This window comes from Delphinus delphis, chromosome 2, assembly GCF_949987515.2.
Source record: "Delphinus delphis chromosome 2, mDelDel1.2, whole genome shotgun sequence".
Classification (NCBI taxonomy): domain Eukaryota; kingdom Metazoa; phylum Chordata; class Mammalia; order Artiodactyla; family Delphinidae; genus Delphinus; species Delphinus delphis.
The window spans coordinates 12,664,955-12,687,472 of NC_082684.1; the positions used below are offsets into that span (position 1 = coordinate 12,664,955).

The following is a 22,518-nucleotide window of genomic DNA, read 5'->3' on the forward strand; positions in this document are numbered from 1 at the left end:
GATTTCTAACGTCATCGATTAGTTAGTTTTGTCTGTTTTTGAAGTTTTGTAAATGGAATCATATAGAGTGTACTCTTTTGAGTCTGTCTTCTTTTGTTTAACATTGATTGAGTCATCCATATTGTTGCAGGTAGTTGTAGTTAACTCACTGTCATTGTTACATAGTAGTCCTTTGTGAATGTAACACAATTTAGCCATTCTACTGTGATGAGCATTTGGGTAATTTCCAGTTTGGGGGCCAATACAAATAGTGCTTCTATGAACGTTCTTATACATGTCTTTTGATGAACACAGGTTTACATTTCTGTTGCTTATGTTATGTACCTAGCGGTGGGATTGCTAGATCATAGGGTAGGTAAATGTTAAGCTGTAGTAGATATTTCAAGTAGTTTTCCAAAGTGGTTAAACTAATTTACACTTCCATCAGTAGTATATAATAGTTTTGATGTCTCTAATCGTCTCCAACATTTTAGCCATTCTGGAGTGTGTAGTAGTAACACACTGGTAGTTTTAATATAGGTTTCTCTGGTGGTTAATGAAGTTGAGCCCCCCTCTGTGTTTTTTATCCATTTGGCTATCCTCTTGTGAGTTCTTGTTTGTCTTGCCCACTTTTCAATAGAATATAAGTAGACATCTGTGTATCCCTCCAATTCACATTATATTGTTCAGTGAGACTGGCTTTCTGGCAGGAGGAATACAGTAGAAGAAAAAAGAAGTGGAGACAAGTACTCTCTCACCATCGTAGTTATGACTTGAGGGTTGGATAGTGTCTTCTTTACTGCAGGTTACTTATTCTGTACCAAAATACGAAGATAAACTTGTTTCAGCCCCCTTTCTCACACTCAGACTGTCTCAGTGCTGCATTCCTATTCCATTATATACATATATCCTGTATCTTCTTCAGCAGCGGAATTTTGTTCCTAGAAAATTAACTCAGGAAAAAGATGTATCTTGCAAGGTGTTGGTCTTTGGGGTCTGACCTATTGTGTGACATAGCTCGAAACAAACTGCAGGATGTCAGACAGGTTGGGTTAATGAACAGACTTTACTGGGGAAATGGAGAACTTAGAGGGCCAGCGTTATTAGCAGGAGAAGAAGGTGTTCTCCCATCTGCCATCATACTATAGAAAGACCAACCCGGGGCTGGGTTCACTGGGAGGGATCTCATCCACCCATTAGTCTCCCTTCTTATAGGGAAACAGGAAAGCAGCAGTGTTGAGGGGAGAGGGGTGATACACAGGCTGCTTAGTTGGAGGAAGCCTGGATTTAGGTTTGGGGTGCCAGTTGTGTGAGAAAGCCAGCTGCCCAGCCCGCGAAGGGCCTGTGGGAAGTTGTTTTCTCCCCACACCCATAACAGGAAGCCAGTGATCCCAGTTCCCAATTGGAGAACTGAGCTTGGATGCAGCCCCGTTGCTGTTTGTCCAGAAGTGAACTCCAGGGGTGGTTTTTGGACAGTTTTGCTCATGCACCAAAACTGTGTACATTATCTGCAGAGTTCTTGAAGAGAACCTTGGCTCTGTAGCTATAAGTTTTCATAAACATCGAACAGAATTTTTCTTACTATATCAATTTTTGAGATTCTTCATCTGTTCATGGATTTGAAATTCCATGAACGAACATTTAGATGGATTAGAGATTATCTTGTTAAAAGAAAAAATGTTCTAGGGATTAAAATTCCTTTTCAGCATTAGTAATTTACCATGGAATCTCCAAAAATGTATTTATTTTGGCCACTGAAAACAAAGGAGGCTAAATGTTTATTATAATAGAGTAGTTTTTAATAAAAATTGGATTTGGTGTATTTGACAGATGATGTTTGTTTAGTATAAATCCTTCTTAAAATTTTGATCATATAGCTAAATAATTGTAGTTTCATTAATGGTAGAATTATAAAATAAATGTTAACAAATGAAAATGCATGTACCCGTGTTAATCATGCTTGTCTAAAGCTAAAAATGTTTGGTTTGGCTGTGTTAAATTAATGATTAAATTTCTGTTTCAGGGAAGATACTGTACAAATCTGTTTTACAAATCCCATTTGAATTTTTTCTTTTGGAAATATTAGCAAGAAGGTTCACTTTGTGCTCAGCATTGCTTGAATAACCTGTTACAAGGAGAATACTTCAGCCCTGTGGAATTATCTTCAATTGCACACCAGCTAGATGAGGAAGAGAGGATGAGAATGGCAGAAGGAGGAGTTACTAGTGAAGACTATCGCACATTTTTGCAGGTACTGATTTTAAACTCACTAAATCACACTTCTTAAAGAAATGTGGGTGCTGTTTAGAAAAGGATGAACCGCTCTTCCTATGGGGATCTGACTTGTTAATTATAAATCAGCTCTCGTCTTTGTAGATGGGAATGCACAAGATGTTACTTTAAATATGCACACTAATGACACTATCCTTCTCTTCCCACCCTCAACCCCTGTCCCAACTACCTATCCAAATTAAACAGCAGCCTTCTGGAAATATGGATGACAGTGGCTTTTTCTCTATTCAAGTAAGTAGTCACAGGCATCTACTAAGTGTTGTTTATGTCCCAGGCACTGTTTAAGCTCAGGGTATGCTTTTCACAGTCTTTCATAGTCACTGTAATGATGTAACCTTCAGAAGTTCCTCCAGTAGATTATGTTTAAGATTCTATACCAGAGTACTAGATTTTTATGCAGATAAACATGACAATTAGGATGACAGGATCTTCATCTCAGAGGAGGGCTTCCTCAAAGGAGGTTGTTAATTTGCATCCGGATGCTAATAACCGTAATTCCAGTAAGTCGCAGGATTTCAAACTTACCATCTCCTGTGTAAATTTGAGAAAATACAACACTTTCCTACCTTCCATTTAAATCAGCCCACTAGGATTGGATTCCTTCATTATGGTCTGTGTCTTTTGCCTTTTTCCTTTTTAAATCTTATCACTCCCCTTGAATTCTGTGGGTGAATATATGTGTACTTGTGAGATTGATTCTTTCATCCGTGGATCTTTCATTCCATTTCTAACACCTGTGAGGCGTATCCAGCGTTCTTTAGAACTTCTCTTGGGGGAACGTTTTCTGCAGATATCTCTGCTTGTGTTCTGCTGTACTGTCCTCCTGGACTCCTCAGTCACCAGCGTTTCCAACCAGTGCTTTATTGTGGACCGTTCCAGGTGACAGCTACTGCACGGCTTGGAGCAGAGGCCTGAGCAGGGCCAGTGCTTGCCATTTCCTGTTTGTGCAACGCTGCTCTTTTTTTTTTGGTTGTACCACGTGGCCGTGACATGCGGAATCTTATTATACTTCCCCAACCAGGGATGGAACCTGCATCCCCTGCAGTGGAAGTGTGGATTCTTAACCACTGGACCACCAGGGAAGTCCCTGCAGCGCTGCTCTTGGTGCCAGTTCACATTTGCGCACCTCATAGCGTTCACTTTTTGTTGTAGTCGTGCCTGGTTCACTTACTGCTTTGTTGGCTACCTTGGAGGGAAGGTAGTGAATTTTCAGAAATTTCCCTTTTTTTTCTCAGTTTGAAATAATCAGGTTTATCTTTTGTTTTTTTTCCTACAAATCACAAACCCATGATAACAGAAGTTTAAAATTTATGAAAGCTTCGGTTTAAATCCCCAGAAATAACTCATTTTAATAGACATAAAATTATCATTATTACATATCAGGTAGTGAGTTGACTATCAGTGTTCTAAAGCAGGACCCGTAGCAGCCAAATTATCACGTTTGCAGTGGACTAGTTTTAAGAGTAGCACTTACTGGATAGAAAATACATCTGGAGTTTTGAGGCAGTTTTATCTAGGAATTGTGTGGTTCTCTGGAACATTCCAGAAACTTAGTGTAAAAAGTACTCTTTTAATGTTACGTTTGTATATTATTTATGGACTTAGTGATATATCTAGACACACACACACACTTTAAAAACCATAACCTTCTGGGGAAATTTATATATGAACTACAATTGTGTATACAACTAACATGGCTACACCACTTAAATTTGGAATTTTTAAAAGTTGTTATTTTTTTATAACAGGTTATAAGCAATGCCTTGAAAGTTTGGGGTTTAGAACTAATCCTGTTTAACAGTCCAGAGTATCAGAGGCTCAGGATCGATCCCATGTAAGATTTTATTTTGCCTTTCCTACATTTGATTTTTAAATTTATACTTTCTTAAAGGAGAAAAATACATCTTGCATGCTTTTGTTTTGATATTGCCCGTTTCAATCCCTCAGGTTTTCCTAGTTCACCTTTTGCGGCTGTCTGTGAACATCTGCCCACTGAGCCCTCCTGACCCCTCAGTGTCTGGCAGTGCAGAGCTGATCCTTGAATGGGGTGTGGTGCCATCGCTTTTGCACGGCGTCACTTATCTGCACAGAGATTCATACTGTTTTGTAATTTTTTAAAAATCAGTGATACTTAAAACTGTGAATATAATCCTAAATCCTCATAGGTTTTGTGTAATACTTTCCAATAGACAAACTAAATGAATATGAACTCTAGTATTTCAACTTAATATTATGTATGTTTTTTTTTCCTGTTTCTAGAAATGAAAGATCATTTATATGCAATTATAAAGAGCACTGGTTTACAGTTAGAAAATTAGGAAAACAGGTAATGCTTCCCCTCTTCCCCTGTCTTTTTCCTCATTCTGTAGCTCATTTGCAACTGAAGTGTAAGGGATTTGTGCCTTCGTCTTTAAGGCGCCTGTCCCTTTCACTTCAGTTGCAAATGAAACTCACCAGTAATGTGTGTATGTGGCCTGGTTTCAATAGAGAGAGAGAGGACATAAGTAAAATTCTCTATTTAATAAGACAATACAGCCGTGGTTACTTTTAATATGTTTATGAGTTTTTATGTTGTAAAGATGCTCCGTCAGTTAACTACTATTTTCATGGGTTTGTATTAAGCGTAGCAATGTCACAAAGCCTGAAATAGTGTCTAGCATGAATAAAAATTTCCAGTCATGTTTGCTTTTGCTTAACAAGGTTATTCGCATTCCAAAATGCCATGTAATATATGTATCTGCATAAATCATTTCTATTTTTTCTAAAAAAAGGACATGGAATGTGTCTTGAGCAAGGCTTTTTCTAAGATCAAGAAAAGTACCTAAAGTGTTATTTTTTAAAATAATTGCCAGTGATCTTTGTATACACGATACCATTTTTGAAAGAGTTAAAGTCCTTTTTCTTAGAATTTTGACACTTTGAAAGAGGATTATTATTATTTTTTGGCATTATTTATTTACTTGTTTATTTATTTATGGCTGCATTGGGTCTTCGTTGCTGTGCGTGGGCTTTCTCTAGTTGCGGCGAGTGGGGGCTACTTTTCATTGCGGTGCGTGGGCTTCTCATTGCAGTGGCTTCTCTTTGTTGCAGAGCTTGGGTTCTAGACACGCAGGCTCCATAGTTGTGGCACGTGGGCTCAGTAGTTGTGGCTTGTGGGCTCTAGAGCGCAGGCTCAGTAGTTGTGGCGCATGGGCTTAGTTGCTCCGTGGCATGTGGGATCTTCCCAGACCAGGGCTCGAACCCGTGTCCCCTGCATTGGCAGGGGGATTCTTAACCACTGTGCCACCAGGGAAGTCCGGAAAGAGGATTATTGAAAACAGGCTAATGTAGTAAAAAGGAATGAATTATTGATACATGTAACAACATGGATGAATCTCAAAATAATTATGCTGAGTGAAAGAACCTAGACACAAAATACTACATACCATATTGTTCCATTTATATAAAAGTGTAGAAAATGCAAACTAATCTGTAGCGACAGAAAGCAGATTGACTAGTGGTTGCCTGGGGATGAGGAGGGCAAGGAGCAGTGAAAGAGGAGGATTACAAGGGGCGCAGGAAAGTTGGCAGTGACGAATATGTTCACTCTTGGTTGTGGTGATGGCTTCATGGGTATATACATATGTTAAAACTTTTCAAATTGTATACTTTAAATATGGCCAGTTCACTGCATGTCAATCATACCTTAATAAAGCTGTTTTAAAAAACAAACTAATACAAAACAAAAAAGGAAATGAAATCAAGAAAGTTGAATTAAATCAATACAAGATAATTCAAAAACAAAAGCCTTGCTATTACCTTTTAAGTCTGCTGCCTAGAAGCAGCTTCATCATAACTGATTATTTCTTAAGGTCCCTCCTTGGGGGGGCAAAGAGCAAGTAAGGAGGTGTGGTGTGATGCAGGAAAGACTGACCCAGGTGGGAATCAACTCTGGGAAAAACCAGGGCAGGACAACTGCCAAGGTTATTTAACCTCTGGGTTTTATTTAGATCTTTAAAAATATGATCAGGTATTCTTCACTTTCAAGATCTGAAGACTTAAATTCTAGAAATTCTTTTGTATTGATTTGCATGTAAACTTACGTTATTATTTTGAGAAAAAAAAATTTTTTTTTGTATTTCTTTATTTACTTTGGCTGCGCCGGGTCTTCTTTGTGGCACTTGGGATCTTTGTTGCAGCATGCGGGATCTTTAGTTGCGGCATGTGGGCTTCTTAGTTGCAGCATGTGGACTTATTAGTTGCGGCATGCATGTGGGATCTAGTTCCCCAACCAGGGATCGAACCCGGGCCCCCTGCATTGGGAGCACAGAGTCTTACCCACTGGACCACCAGGGAAGTCCCCTATTTTGAGAAATTTTTAAAATTTTAGTTCTTCAAAATTGAATTTACACATTTCAAATTATCTTTGACAAATACAGGAAATGTCAAAGTATGGCTTATTATCTTTGGTTCTAATTTGTACTTTTGTTTAAAATTGTATTTTTCCCTATAGACTCTTGTCTGAGGTCCTTGTATAAAGAAAAAGATGACTGAGAAAAATATTATCTCTGTGAAAATCCAGGAAAAGTAGTTGGTCATGTTGCTGACAGTAACTTCTGAAACTTTTGTATCTTGTGGGTTAAACTAGGAGGCCCATGAAGTAGTGACCAAATGATGTTACTTACATGCAGTAATGGCTTACTTTTTAAAATGAGTTGGCAATTATAAATTCTCTTCCTGGAATGTCTGGCTTTCTCTCAATTGAACTATTTTGACCAAGATTATCAGCACTGAGAAAACTGGGTAGTTTTCCTTTTTCTTCCACCAATATAATATGATTAGATGAGGATTTTGTTGGGCTCTTCCTTTGAAAAAAGATTTAATTGTCGCTATCAATAAAGATACTTTAAAATACTGGCTATCAGTTTCTTTTCTTTTTTGGAGGAGGGATTTAAAGCTTATGGCTCAAAGCAAACTTTTAAAACATTTAATAGTGATAAATTTGCAACATTCTATTTCAATTTTTTAGAATCACATTATTTAATTACTTAAAAAAATCTTGATTTGACATGTTTTCAGTCTTTAGACAGTCTTACTAAGTTTAGATGGGTTATATCTATTCTTAACATGTGAAACTTCCTTATTACTTACATGTGCACTAACTTAAACATTGACAACTTTTTTTCCAGTGGTTCAACTTGAATTCTCTCTTGACGGGTCCAGAATTAATATCAGACACATACCTTGCACTTTTCTTGGCTCAGTTACAACAGGAAGGTAAGTAAAGACTGAACATTTTATGTTACCTTTTGAAGTAGCCAAATAAAACTATTTCCTTAGAAGTGAGTGTAACAAGGGGCTTCCCTGGTGGTGCAGTGGTTAAGAATCTGCCTGCCAATGCAGGGGACACGGGTTCGAGACCTGGTGCGGGAAGATCCCACACACCGTGGAGCAGCTAAGCCTGTGCGCCACAACTACTGAGCCTGCGCTCTAGAGCCTGCGAGCCACAACTACTGAAGCCCGTGTGCCAAGAGCCCGTGCTCCGCAGCAAGAGAAGCCGCCGCAGTGAGAAGTCCGCACACTGCAATGAAGAGTAGCCCCCGCTCACCGCAACTAGAGAAAGCCCACACACAGCAACGAAGACCCAACACAGCCAAAAATAAATAAATTAATTAATTTTTTTAAAAAGTTAAAAAAAGGAGTGAGTGTAACAATATTGTTTTCATGGCAGCGGCAGGGATATAATTTTTATGTTTTATGTGGTGAGCTTTAGGCTGTGATTTGGATGATAACTGCTCATTTAGCATTCTTGCTGACACTTGGCCCTCCCCTGGGGATGCTGATTCCTTTGCAGCCCTTCTACAGTAATGGTTCTTTTGTCTTCCGTACCCCACATACCACAGAGCCAAGGGGAGGTGTAGGTATTCTTCTTGCTCCTCTTTGCCCCTTCTTGGCCACTCTTCTTCCCTAAAAACTCCAGGTGCTTTGAAATACATGTCACGAGATTAAACTCTACCCCATGCTCCTTTGTAGTCTTTTGCACTCTGATCTTCCTCCTTTTCCACTGAAGATTTTAGGATCTGACTCACTGTCATCTCTCTACTTCAACTCCTTTCATCTTTCTTGGTGATTTCTACATCAAAAATCAATCCAATTCAACCTCTTCTTACTTTCAAAGATCATTTTCTTCACTCTTGCCTTGCCATTACTAACTACCACCTTCAAATCCCAGTTGTAAGCATCCTACTCTTAGACTATTGCCTCTATGTTTACACCATATTTTTGGATTTTTTTATTTCCAACAATTCTTTAAACCCTACTACAAACCTAAACATTCCCCTTACATCCTAAAATCCTGTATTACCCTGCTTATTTCCAGTAATCCATCATTATAATAATTCTGTTGCATTTCTCAACTCCTTTGTCCTTCTCTCCCTCCATCATACTTTTTTTTTTTTTTTTTTTTTTGCGGTACGCGGGCCTCTCACTGTTGTGCCCTCTCCAGTTGCGGAGCACAGGCTCTGTACGCGCAGGCCCAGTGGCCATGGCTCACGGGCCGAGCCGCTCCGCGGCATGTGGGATCCTCCCGGACCGGGGCACGAACCTGCGTCCCCTGCATTGGCAGGCGGACTCTCAACCACTGCGCCACCAGGGAAGCCCCCTCCATCATACTTTTAAGACAAAATCCCAACCCTGGTTAAAACCCAATCTTGGGCTTGTGCAGTCCTCCATCAGAACAGCTGAACATGACTAAAGATAAAATATGATTTATTTTGCTTTAAATTTATAATCACAAATTTTTTTTAAAATTTTTATATGATCACAAATTTCAAATGAGCCTTTAGTGCTGCTTGACATCCCTACTATGTTCTCTCGGTTAGTTCACTTACCACTGTCCAAGGTGATGATTTCACAACTAATGCCTTCAAACATCTAACCACTCCCCTCCCCCGTCCTGACTCCTAGCTTATGGCCTTCCTTTATATTCTACTACGAAAACAGGAGCAACTAAAAGAGAACGTCCTCATTTTTCTACCAGCAATCTATCACCTTGTTTCTATCTCTACCTGTGCTTTGAGCCTATTAAAATAGATGAATTGTCCCCTGTTCCTAACCAAGACCAACCTCTCCACTTTGGGGCTAGATCCCAGCTCCTCCCACCTACTCAGGATCTTTGCTTCTGCTTTTGTCACTCCACTCTCCTGTGTGATTAGTTTCCCCCTCTTTTCTGTATTATTTCTATCAGCAGAGAAATACACTTTTTCTCTCCATTGAGTAAAAAGAAAAAGCATCTTTAACACCAGGAAACTCCAGCTGTCTCCCATTTTTATTTTCTCCTTAGAATCATCTCTAGGGTGTTGTCTCCTATTCATGAACTCATTCCAGTTACACTGTCATAACCAATGTGTCACTGAAAACCCTCTTCTCAGTGTCACCAATGACCTCCACATTTGCCACTGCCAGTATTCAATTCTCAGTCTTCCTTTGACCTCATCTTTTTTGAGGGTATAGTTGATTATATCCTCCTTTAAACAGAATAAAACAAAACTTTCTTACCAAGAATGTCAAACAAGTATAAAGTATGGAAAATAATGTGATGGATCCTCACGTACCCTTCTCCCCGCCTCAACAAATATCTCATGGCCAGTCTTGTTTTACCTTTACCCTAGCCACTTCCTTTTCCAGTTTATTTTGAGAAAATACTAATTGTCTTATTATGTTCTTTGTAGATGTCTTTTTCATTAAAATCTTTAAAAAACAAGGACTCCTTAAAAAAATATAGTCACAATACTATAATGACACACAAAAATTTAATTACAATTCTGTAATAACATCAACTAATAACACCAACTAGCCAGCCAGTGTTCAAATCTCCAATCTCCTTGGTTAATTCTTCTGGGTTTTTTTTTTGTTTTTTTTTTTTTTACAGTTGAAGCAGGTTGAAATAAAGTTAATTGATTCCATTGGATTGCTGTGTCTCTAAAATATATCTATAGGTTTCTTCTCCTCTTAATTTTTTTCCTTGATTTATTCTTTTGAAGAAAATGGATCTTTTGTTCTCTTTCCCACATTCTAGATTTTGCTGGTTGCATCCTTTTTTTCGTCTGAGCCCTGGATGCCCAATAGACTGGTCCTTATATCTAGAGGCTGGATCAGATTCCGGTTGATTTGGGGAGGACAGAATTCTCTTTACAGATGGTGGTGTCTAGTTAGCTCTCTTTTTGTGATTTGGGTAGCTATTGATGATCAATGCCTAGTCCGTTATTTCATTGAAGACTGCAAAATGGTGATATCAGATTCCTGTCATTCCTTCATTTATTAGTTGGAGGACTTCTATACAAATAAACTTTCCCTCATCAACTGTTTGGTTATCCTGAAGTATAGTTCATATAGAAAAAGCAGGATAAATATTTCTTTTATCAGTTTTTTAAATGAGTCGGTTTCATAGTATCCTTCCTCCAAAGGTAATTGGTTTGTTTCTGAAGTGTCAGTGTAAACAAATCCATTAAAACCATAGTTCATTTGGTTTAGTCCATTGTAATTATTATTCATGTTGATACACAAAATTGTCCCATCTTGGATGAGTGGGAACCTTTTGAACTTGACTCCCAAGCTTCTGAAATGACCACTCTAGCCTTTTGAAGCCCTTCTTTCTCATATAGTAAGAATTTTCAGTCTTATCTTGTATGTTTCCTGCCCTTTTAGTAATGGTGGTTAGAGATCACAGTCTGGGCACTGGCATGCTTATTGCTACCATGTTGGTTGTCATGTACCTCTCTCCAGTTTACATGTAGGATCATAGTGTTGTAACTTCTTTGACTTTATATACTTGTATCCCTTTTCTTTTATGCCTAAAACCTTTGTTCCTAGCTATATCCTCCCTTCTTGAAATACTGTCTACACAAGGCTTCCAGGCCTCTGTGGAGGTTTACCTGCTGCTTGGCTGCTTCTTTCAGATTCCTTTTATGGATCTTACTCTTTTCAATCTCTAACTAATGAAGTGACCCAGAGTTCAGTCTTTGGACAACTTCTTGACTGCTCTCCCATTATTTTAAATATCATCTCTAAATAAAGTCTATCTGCCAATAATTCCTTAGACTTTTATCTTCTGCCTAGACATCTACACTGAACTCCAAACTCCTAACTTTAACATCTCCACTCAGAAGTTCAGAAAGCATTTTGAACTGAACACGTCTACAAAAGACGTATTTTTTTTTTCTCCCCATATATGCTATCCCTCAGGTTTTCCATTTTAGTAAGACCCACTCTTCTTGCACACTGGTTCCTATATATTTTGTGGATAAAGCAGCCTAGAATGCTTTTTAAAGTGTAATGCACATTATGGCACACCTTCATTCGTCAACCCTTCAGTGGCTTCCTAGCACACTTAGAATGAGATCTAATCTTGAATGAAACCCAAGATCCTTACAGTGCCACCTCCATAAGGCAGTTTCTGCCCTTCCTGATACCCTTCATGGAATAGCATCGCGAGCTGACATAGTTTATTCTAGAATCTAGAAACAATTTTATTGGTGTAAAACATGTTAAACCATCTGAACTCTGAGCACACTTGTCCTTGTGAGAAACAAATGTTAAGTGTATTATGATTTACTCTTTTGAGTTTTTCCATTAACAGTCCTTTTCATCTTTGTTCATTTGTTTCATTATCTGTTAGTGTTCACAAAGAATATCCATAACAAGCACCAAAGTTGAAGAAAATTTATGGTAGAAAAATGTAAATTGAGGGACTTCCCTGGAGGTCCAGTGGTTAGGACTCTGCACTTCAATGCAGGGGCACGGGTTCGATCCCTGTTTGGGGAACTAAGATCCCACATGCCACGTGGTGCAGCCAAAAATAAGAAATGAAGAAAAACATAAATTGATTAGAGTGACTTAGGTGTAGCCCACCCTTATTTAGCTATTGTGTGGCGTATCCAGCTGGGAAAACCCTGGCTTTCTAGAATCGTATTTATAAAAAATTACACTGGGCCAGTGTAATTTTTTCAAAACATGAACTGCATCTTCAACACCTTGACTAGATTTGGGATATTGGCTTTCCAGCTCCAGTTTTCAGTTTGGAGGGATGTGTATGTGTCAGTGTCAGGGTCAGGGGCAGCTGTTTCCACAGATGACTCATTTTACCCATATTACACATTATTACACACATCCTCTGATTGTGTCCTCAAATAGCCCTCCGAGGAAGGTACAGTATAATCTATGTAGCAGTTGAAGAAACCAAGACCTAGATGGGTAAAGGGGTTTACCAGAGGCCAGGCAGCTAGGAAATAGATAGGGGATTAAAACCCAGGTCATCTGATTCCAGATTCCTTGCTCTTCCTTATTCCTTTCCTTGCCTCTCTGGTATCATTTAGTGTAACCTACTTGGTCAGGCACTGTTTTAGTAGATCCCTTTACAGATTCGATTATTTCTCATAGTCACTCTGTGAGATGGCTCTTCCCATTTTACAAGTGAAGAAAGCAAGGTTCAGAGACTATGTAATTTGTTCTAGATCACCCCACTAGTAAGCGTAAGAATCATTATTTGAACCCAGGTACTCCTGACTCCTCAGTCTGTGTCCTCACTCCACTGCTCTGTGCTGCCTCTCTATCTGCTGTCATTTTTTTTTTTTGCGGTACGCGGGCCTCTCACTGTTGTGGCCTCTCCTGTTGCGGAGCACAGGCTCCGGATGCACAGGCTCAGTGGCCATGGCCCACGGGCCCAGCCGCTCCACGGCATGTGGGATCCTCCCAGACCAGGTCACGAACCTGTGTCCCCTGCATCGGCAGGTGGACTCTCAACCACTGCGCTGCCAGGGAAGCCCTGCTGTCATTTTTAATCAATTTTGAATCACTTGCTAACTGTTTTAGTTTATTTTTGCCTTTTTTTTTTTTTAGGTTATTCTATATTTGTTGTTAAGGGTGATCTGCCAGACTGTGAAGCTGACCAACTCCTACAGATGATCAGGGTCCAACAGATGCATCGACCAAAACTTATTGGAGAAGAATTAGCACAACTCAAAGAACAAAGGTAAAATTGAGCTTGCAGTATGGAATATATGATAGTATTTCATTACAAAAATTAAATTTTCGTGCTTACACTGAAGATGAGGTCCTTTTATTATTGGTGATTTTTTTTAGACCTTTATGTTTTAGTGAAGTTTATTGGTTTAACCTTGGATCAACTCTGAATTATTTAAATATACTTAGATTCACATCACAGTAAAACCTTTATATTATTAGACCTTATCTGCCAGAAAATGTGTAAGTTTTGACTTACATAAAAATCTTTGGTTTATAAATGTCTCTGTTATATCTAAAATAGAAGAGTGGTCTGCAGTTATTTTTAGTGCTTTTTTTCTTTAGAGTCCAGAAAACAGATCTAGAACGCGTCTTAGAAGCAAACGATGGATCAGGAATGTTAGACGAAGATGAGGAGGATTTGCAGAGGGCTCTGGCACTAAGTCGCCAAGAAATTGACTTGGAAGATGAAGAAGCAGATCTCCGCAGGGCCATTCAGCTCAGCATGCAAGGTATGGACATTCCAACACATACTTTATTCACTGTTGAAGAATTGATTCAGATCATTCTTAGTTCTTCTGGAAGTTAATGTACTATTGGTAGAAGTTCTTGGACAATCACTGCAGAAGCAATAGCTATGTACAATCAGTTATTGTTTTTTAGATTTCTTTTAAAACAACTTTTTACGACTTGTGTTATATTAGGACTAGTTTTATTTTTATTTCTGGTTATTCCACTTGGTTATAATACTGTGCTAACACAGTAGCAAACTGAGGTTAATCATTGTGAGGTCAGTGGGCCCTTACCCAGACCAACTGTTCTAAAAATGTATGCTGGTGCACACGAAGGAAGGCCTGGACAGAGAAAGTAAATTGATTTTACAAAACTCTAACAATTAGTGGCTGTGCAGCTTACAGCTTAAGCCCACTTCGGTGAGCCCACTTTTTTAGTGATATAAGCCCATCAGCTGAGAGTAAAGATGCATCCCTCAGGGAATCCAAGCTGAGGGAGTTGTCTGGGATGTTGTTCAAAGGGGCTTACTTAAAAGTGTGAGGGGTTTTCTTTTCTTTTTCTTTTTTGATAGTTTTGATTTTGTCTAATGTGAATTTGCCTTCTACTTTCTAATGAAATTACTTGTCAGTTGAATTCCTTAAATATCTAAATAAGGAATTCACAGGTGTGCCAGGAGGCTCATGAGTAGTCCATATGGTGTGCAGGCCCATTTTGGATTAGTAGAGCCTTGCTAGATTAGCCCAGTAATGGACAGACACCAGCTTTAATAGTTTTAGATATTTCTGTGTACTTTCCTTTCCTTTCCACTTTATTTCACAGTTTGTGCAGAATCTCTGATTGGTGCAATAATGAAGTGAGAACATGGAAACATACTTAAGTTGTTGTAGTACCCAAATGTTTCAGGATAGAGGGATGCAGAGAATGAGTGTGTTTTATGATCACCCACTTTGAGTTGCTTCTAGGAATTCTTTGCCTTTGAAAGTGCAGATTCGTTTCTAATAAGAGAGCACACAAGTGTGGCGTTAATTATTTCTCCTGCCAAGTTGGTCGTTGGGCTTGCCTCCTCACATCCACTACATCACAGATGGGTAACAGCTTTGGCTGCAGTGGACACAGGTTAGATTTGAACTGCCTTATTCAGATTCTCCCTGAGACTTTCAGAGCCTTTCTTACATTTACAGAATGGTACAGAATATTTTTGAGAACAAAACTTATCGAAAGTTCCTTCACATAAGTATAAACATATTATTGCTTGAATTGGTAAATAAAATAGTATTTTGTTCTGTTTTATTTTGTTTTCAGGTACTTCCAGAAATACATGTCAAGATACTCCACAGACGTCAGGTACACATCTTACTTCAGAAGAGCTACGGAAGAGAAGAGAAGCCTACTTTGAAAAGTAAAGTAGTTGGTACAATATTAAAATTGCATATTTAATATTTACCTTGGCTGTTTTGTCTATTTGTAAACATACAGCTTTGACTTAAACCATTTATTGAGGGTTCTCTCCTTTTTTAAAATACTGGTTACTGCCTGACCCTATGAGCATTTAAATGTATTTTTTAAAAATTTGTAGGTAGGGCTTCCCTGGTGGTGCAGTGATTGAGAGTCCGCCTGCCGATGCAGGGGACACGGGTTCATGCCCCGGTCCGGGAAGATCCCACATGCCGTGGAGCGGCTGGGCCCGTGAGCCATGGCCGCTGAGCCTGCGCGTCCGGAGCCTGTGCTCCACAACGGGAGAGGCCACAGCAGTGAGAGGCCCGTGTACCGCAAAGTAAATAAATAAATAAATAAATAAATAAATAAATAAATAAAAATAAAAATTTGTAGCTAATAAACTGTGAAATCAAATATAGTTTTAGGGGAAAACTTTGCCCCAGTACTAATTAAATTTACATGAAATAGGGTGAAGGAAACCCTGTAAAATTCGTCATCAAAAGGAAAATGGAATTGGGTCAAGGCAAGAGCAAAGCCTAATGATCCTTTGAATGTACTTCTTGGTTACTTGGACCAACCCTGCGAAGTTCTCCTGTGAATTAATAGGAAAAACAGCATTTGCGGTAGGGGAACACACCCCCAAATAGAAGTGATGGTTAATTGCTCCACTCATTGCCACAGTAGCGGGGTACTGCAGGCCCATCAACATCAGGGACATGAGGGTAACCATAAATCTGAATCATCAGCTCCTAAAACCTAACTTTGTGCCCAGGTTTATAAGTGCTTTCAAAATAGAAATTTCACCTATAAAATTATCCTTTCCAGTAACTGTCACTCACGTCTTCATCCCTTTTTCTTTTTTTAATGATATAACTTCATCTTAAGATCACAAGATCTATAATGATACTCAGATCCTCTGATCCCAGGTCAGAAAACAAAGGCCAGTGGCTGAGTCTGGCCTATTATTTACTATATTTCAACAATTCTAAGGTGCACATTTTTTCACATGTCAACATCTCTGCAATTCAGAAGACTCGTACACATCAGAGTTGGTAGTACTTTAGTAGTATATAGAATGTTAGAGCATTTTACATTTGATGGTATAATGAAGATAATATTTACTTTGTTTTCTGTTTTTTTTTTTTAAGTCACAGCTCAGAAGTATATGAAGGAAAGTTCTGATCAACTGACATCCTCTTAATGTGAGATATTTCTAGTCTTTATTCAGTGATAGATTAATGGATTTAATTATGTATAAAATTTCAAAATAGTGCTTATTAGTGCTTGTCACTCCCTTTTAAATTTTAAAATTAACTTTTTTTATTTTTTAATTATGATAAACTTCAAATTTATATAAAAGTAGAGAAACCAGCATAAGGAACCCCTATTTATCTGTTGCCCAGATTTAACAGATATCAGCATATGGGCCATCTTGTTTTTTTTTATGCCCATGCTTTCTACTCTCCCAAGCCCCAGGGTGGGATTATTTTGTAACAAATCTAAATCATCCTACTGCATCTGTATTAATTTCTGTGTGTGTCTCTAAAATATATGTTTTTTTCTTAATATAGCCAAATGCTCTTGTCATACAATAATGGAATAATTATCACATGATGATTATTAATGGTAGTTCTATAATATCATCAACTATCTAGTTATTGCTAAAAATAGCTTTAAATCGATAAAAAATAATATTTTGGAAATTTTATTTTTAGAAATATCTAAATTAAAAAAACATAATCCTACCTTTAATAACTGATGTGAGTGTTTTGGCAGTCATACGCTTCTAGTCACACAAACGCCCATATATTGTATATCAGTTATACCCATTTTCCCATGATACTAAATATTCTTTGTAATAGGCTATGTTATATTTCATAAAATGAATTTATGTATCACAGTTTATGAACCTTTTGATTTTTGCTATTATAATTAATAATGCAATGAACAATCCTTGTATTGACTTTATGCCGCAAATCTCTCATCATTTCTGCTAATTATTCTGAGAATTTCAGATTACTAAGTTAAAGGACATGAACATTTTTAAGGCCTTGGTACAGATTTCTAAACTGCTCTCCAGAACAGTTTCCAAGTGATACTTCTGCCATGCTTTTTTTCAGACTTCAATTTTTTCCAGAATAAAATGGTCCAAACAGACATACTTTATAGAGAAACTATAAAATTCACAAGTACGTGTAAGAAAAAGAAAATGTCTTTAAAATATAAAAACAAATCCCTCTTTTTTTTAAAAAAAGGTTTTTAGATTTTTTTGGATTAAAAATGTAGAATTTCCAATGAGTTAAACTTTTTAGAATACGAAGGATAATGCAGTAACATTCCATAATGACTAAGTAAGTTATAACAAGCGCAATGCCAGCTGTAACTAATGCAGGTGTTTTATTCAACGTTGCACCCTTTTTTAAATGTTTGAGTCTCCTTTCTGACTGGGGGCAGTTGATTGGGTAAGAAAGTACTGTGATGGTTTCCAGCTTCGCCTTACTATCCTCTGCCTCCTGGTTTGGGCTTGAAAATACTGGTGAGAACTTGAGTAGAACTAGAGAATATTTTACAGTTACTTTTTGCTGACTAGAGTTAAGAGCTAACTTCTTGGGGTTTCTTTTTAACTTTGGCTAGCATTCAGAATCTTGTAGACTCATTAGTGAAGGAGCTGAGAAACTAATTTTTGCTTTTCAGTAGAATTCCTGATTACTACACCTATATGGGTCCTTGTCTCAATACCTTCTATTTTGGAGAACTTGGCTCTAAGGTTATGGAGCCGTTTCTTCCTTCTGATTCTTTCCAAACTGACCCTGGTGCTAATTTGTTTTTCATTGAAATGTTTAGATTGTTTTTTTTTCCTATAGAGTGTTTGAAGCTTCACACTTAATATAGTAGCCACAGTGTTCATGCATTAAGCATGAAAATGCTGTTGAAAGTCTACCTGTTGCAAATTCATAGTTTATGAGTAAGAGTTGTTCACTGATATTTTCGTAGCCATGATATTTTTTCCAGTGGTAATCTCCAAATCCATGGTACCTATCATAAAACCCTGAGCAAAACTCTGCTGTGTCAGCTATGTCATTGTAAAACCTTAACTCACATGTTATGTGCATCAGATGAGGCAGTGTGTAAAACTGTTCTGTAAACTGTGAAGTAGCCTACAGGTATATGTCAGTGTTATTAATGCCTTCTCCAGCTCTGAATACCACAGACCCGGACCGGGGTCCCTCTTAATCCTGTGTTTTAAATATAAGCAACAGGGCTTCCCTGGTGGCGCGGTGGTTGAGAGTCTGCCTGCCGATGCAGGGGACACGGGTTCGTGCCCCGGTCTGGGAAGATCCCACATGCCGCGGAGCGGCTGGGCCCGTGAGCCATGGCTGCTGAGCCTGCACGTCCGGAGCCTGTGCTCCGCAACGGGAGAGGCTGCAGCGGTGAGAGGCCCGCGTACCGGAAAAAAAACAAAAAAGCCCCGAAATAGCTACCAGTGACTCCTTTTGTACAATGTGTTATTTTTGTGGTGAAAATACCTACCCATTAATTTGCCTGATAAATTCGAATTTTCTAAGTTTTCTAGGATCAGAACTGTGATGCTTTTCAGTAATTTATATGAGACTGATTGCTCTTTTTTTTAAATTGAAGTATAGTTGATTTATAATGTTGTATTAATTTCAAATATAGAGGAAAGTGATTGAGTTTTAGATATATATATTCTTTTTCAGATTCCATTAGAGGTTATTACATCCATTAGAGGTTATTACAAGATATTGAATATAGTTCCCTGTGCTATCCAGTAGGATCTTGTTTATGTATTTTATATATAGTAGGTGTATCTATGAATCCCTAACTCCTAATTTATTCCCCTCCCTTCCCCTTTGGTAACCATAAGTTTGTTTTCTATCAGACTGCTTGCTCTTGCCTTCTTTTGTGGTGTTCATGCCAGTGACTCTTCTGTTGTGTGGAACCGTTTATTTTCCACGTGAATATTTTTTCTCGTGGCATATTTATTCTTAGGTTTTGTTTTGTAAATACACATTCACTCTTGAATGTTTCAGGCAGCAGCAGCAGCAGCAGCAAGATCCACCAGGACATCCATGTGAAAAGCCGAACACAAGTTCAGGAGCACTTGACAGTGATCTAGGTACGCCTCTCTGATCGCATATCCCATTTGTTACCTGCATGCTCTGTTTGACACCCAGACTCCATGTGATTTTTGGCTTTATAGGCTTTTTTTTCTCCTCGCTTTCATTATATTGACACTCTTGAAGGAATTGGTAATGTACCAAACCTTCTTGGCTTAAGGAGTAGGCTAACTCCTTAGTGTGTATCCTTAAGTGCCCTTGAAGCACTTAAGCAATGTTTTGCTTTAAAATTGTAAACATCACTTGCAACTTCACAGTAATTCGTACATTCTCCAAAAGTTTCTCAGAGATAATGAATATTAGTAGGTGGAAAATAAGTTCATTTTACCACTGGGAAAACTGAAAACACCTGAGTGTAGTCCAGATTACAACAAAGAAATCTAGAGTTACTCCTCAGGCCTTGGTTTAATAATAGGTCTTAAACTTTGGCCAATTATTGGTAGTAGAAATCGAGTGAGAAGGAAACTGTACATGACAAAGAACTTTTAAGTAGAATATGTAAAGAACTCTCAAAACTAAAATAAGAAAACAATTCAAAAAGATGAGTGAAGGAGTTGAACAGACACTTCACCAAATATATGGATGGCAAATAGCACATGAAAACATGCTCAACATCACTAGTCATTAGGGAAATGCAAATTAAACCCACAATGAGACACCATTACACACCTACAAGAATGGCTTAATAAAAAATTAAATTAACAATACCAAATGCGGCAAGAATCAGAGCAACTGGGACTCATACATTGTTAGTAGGAACATAAAATGGTACAGCAATTTTGGAAAACGGTTTAGTATTTTCTTAAAAACTTAAACGTACACTTAACCATGTGATCCAGTAGTCGCACTCCTAGGTATATAACCAAGAGAAAAGGAAATTTAGGTTCACACAAAATCTTGTACATGAGTCCTTACAGCAGCTTTGTTCGTAATAGCCCCAAACTGGAAACTGCTTACATGTTGTCCTTCAGCTGGTACATGCCACAGAAACTGTGCTACATCCAAACAGTGGACTACTATTAGCAATAAAAAGGAATGAATGGGTACTTTTTCCTAATCATTCTGCTAAGTATAGCTAACAACCCCAGACATTTGTATAAAACAAATATAAGAAGAATCTGAAAGGTAGAAGACAGACGGGCTGAGAAGCTCAGGACTAGAGGAAGACATAGTGGTCAGTATTCTGGATTTTCTTTTTGCCCCAAGAAAAGCCTGCTCTATGGAGCGAAAAGGGAATACTTGGCAAGACAAAAACTTTTAGATAATAAACACTCTAGTCCAGCCAGCCTGGACTAGGTAAATAAACTGGTCCTACTGCCACCCTACCCCATTGACAAAGGCCAAGTAACGTAATGAGGCACATCTCCCGCCTCTCTGGGCCAGAGTGGTGTCAGAAAAAGCCAAGTGGAGAGCTGGGATTTTCTTTTCCTCCAGGAGACAATGATGCCCCCTTTCCCATGGTGTCAGTGGTCTTAGGGAGCCTGGACTTCCACCCAGCAATAAAGAGGCATCCTTCTGGCTTGTCGCCCGGGTGATGTCAGAAGAGGTGTAGTGGAGAGTCAGGCCATCACTGATTTGAGGCAGTAATGAGGAGACCACCCCCACAGTGCCAGTGAGAAGCAGTAACGAGGCATTCCAACCCCTCCCAATCAGGCAGGTATCAGTGGGAAGCCGGAACTCCCACGGATGTTCAACAGTAGTGGTCACACACACCCTCTCCCCATCTGGAAGCAGCAGGGCACCACCCTTTTTCTGCCACTGGTGCTCATGTCAGAGGAGGCCTGCTGAAAGAGGAGATTTAAATAAGATTCACGGGACTTGCCTGGAGGCACAGTGGTTAAGAATCCGCCTGCCAATGCAGGGGACACGGGTTCAAGCCCTGGTCCGGGAAGATCCCACATGCCGCAGAGCAACTAAGCCTGTGCGCCACAACTACGGAGCCTGCGCTCTAGAGCCCGCGAGCCACAACTGCCGAGTCTGTGTGCCACAACTACTGAAGCCCATGCGCCTAGAGCCCATGCTCCGCCATAAGAGAAGCCACCATGATGAGAAGCCCATATGCACCACAACAAAGAGTAGCCCTCGCTCGCCACAACTAGAGAAAGCCTGCGTGCAGCAACGAAGACCCAACGCAGCCAAAAATAAATAAATAAATAAATTTATTTATTTATTAAAAAAAATAAGATTCACATTCTTATAAGATAATACCCCAAATATCCAGGATTCACTTAAAAATCACTTGTTATATCAAGAGCCTAGAAAATTTCAACTTGAATGAGAAAAGACAATCAGTAGACACCATCACCAAAATGACACTGATGTTAGAATTATCTGGCAAGGATTTTAAATTAGCAGCCATCATAAAATGCTCCAGTGAGCAGTAATGAACATGCTTGAAACAACTGAAAAAAATAGCCTTAGGAAAGAGATAGAAGATATAAAGAAGAACCAAATAGAAATTTTAGAACTGAAAAATAACAATAACTGAAATTTTGAAACTCAGTGGACAGACCCAACAGGTGGATGGAAGGACAGAGAAAAGAATCAGTGTGAACTCAACAGAACAGTAGATATTACCCATTCTGAGCAACAAAGAGAATTAGACTGGAAAAAATTAACAGAGCCTGAGACCTGTGGGGAAGATCTAACATTTGTGCCATGAGAGTTCCAGAAGGAGATGAGAAAGAGGGTAGAGCTGAAAGAGTATTTAAAGAAATAATAGCTGAAAATTCCCCAAATTTGGCAAAAGGTACCAACCTACAGATTCTAAAAGCTGAGTGAACCTCAAACAGAATAAACCCAAAGAAATCCATGCCAAAACACATCGTAGTCTAACTTCTGAAAACTGAAGACGAAAAAAAAAAAATCTTAAAATCAGCTAGAAACAGCTTGCCTACAGCAATTTGCGTGACATCAGATTTCTCATCTGAAATCGTGGAGGTCAGAAGGAAGTGACAGACATTTTTCAAGTGCTGAAAGAAGAGAAGTCTCAACCCAGAATTCATGAAATTTTCTTCAGGAATGAAGGGGAAAATAATGGCTAAAGGAAGTTCTCTAAACAGAACTGTTAAAAAGTAATTTTGAAACATCAAGAAGGAACAAAGAACAGTAGAAAGAATAAAAATATGGGTAAGCACAACAGAATTTCCTTTTCAGTTTT

The 22,518-nt window shown here is 38.7% G+C and overlaps 1 protein-coding gene across 6 annotated transcripts in view; it reads left to right on the top strand.

The window, feature by feature from the left end:
- ATXN3 (ataxin 3) overlaps nt 1–22,518 on the top strand; it is a 33,394-nt gene that overhangs the window by 4,913 nt on the left and 5,963 nt on the right. For 2 of the 6 annotated variants that reach the window (XM_060004022.1, XM_060004021.1), the window contains exons 2-10: nt 2,066–2,230; nt 2,458–2,502; nt 4,020–4,105; nt 4,531–4,597; nt 7,440–7,527; nt 13,147–13,279; nt 13,615–13,781; nt 15,085–15,181; nt 19,272–19,357. In XM_060004022.1, coding sequence (XP_059860005.1) covers nt 2,066–2,230; nt 2,458–2,502; nt 4,020–4,105; nt 4,531–4,597; nt 7,440–7,527; nt 13,147–13,279; nt 13,615–13,781; nt 15,085–15,181; nt 19,272–19,357 — 934 coding nt within the window. Of the gene's footprint in view, nt 1–2,065; nt 2,231–2,457; nt 2,503–4,019; nt 4,106–4,530; nt 4,598–7,439; nt 7,528–13,146; nt 13,280–13,614; nt 13,782–15,084; nt 15,182–16,367; nt 16,422–19,271; nt 19,358–22,518 lie in introns of those variants that run through there. The other 4 variants (XM_060004024.1, XM_060004023.1, XM_069540411.1 and 1 more) reach the window with 3 other exon arrangements.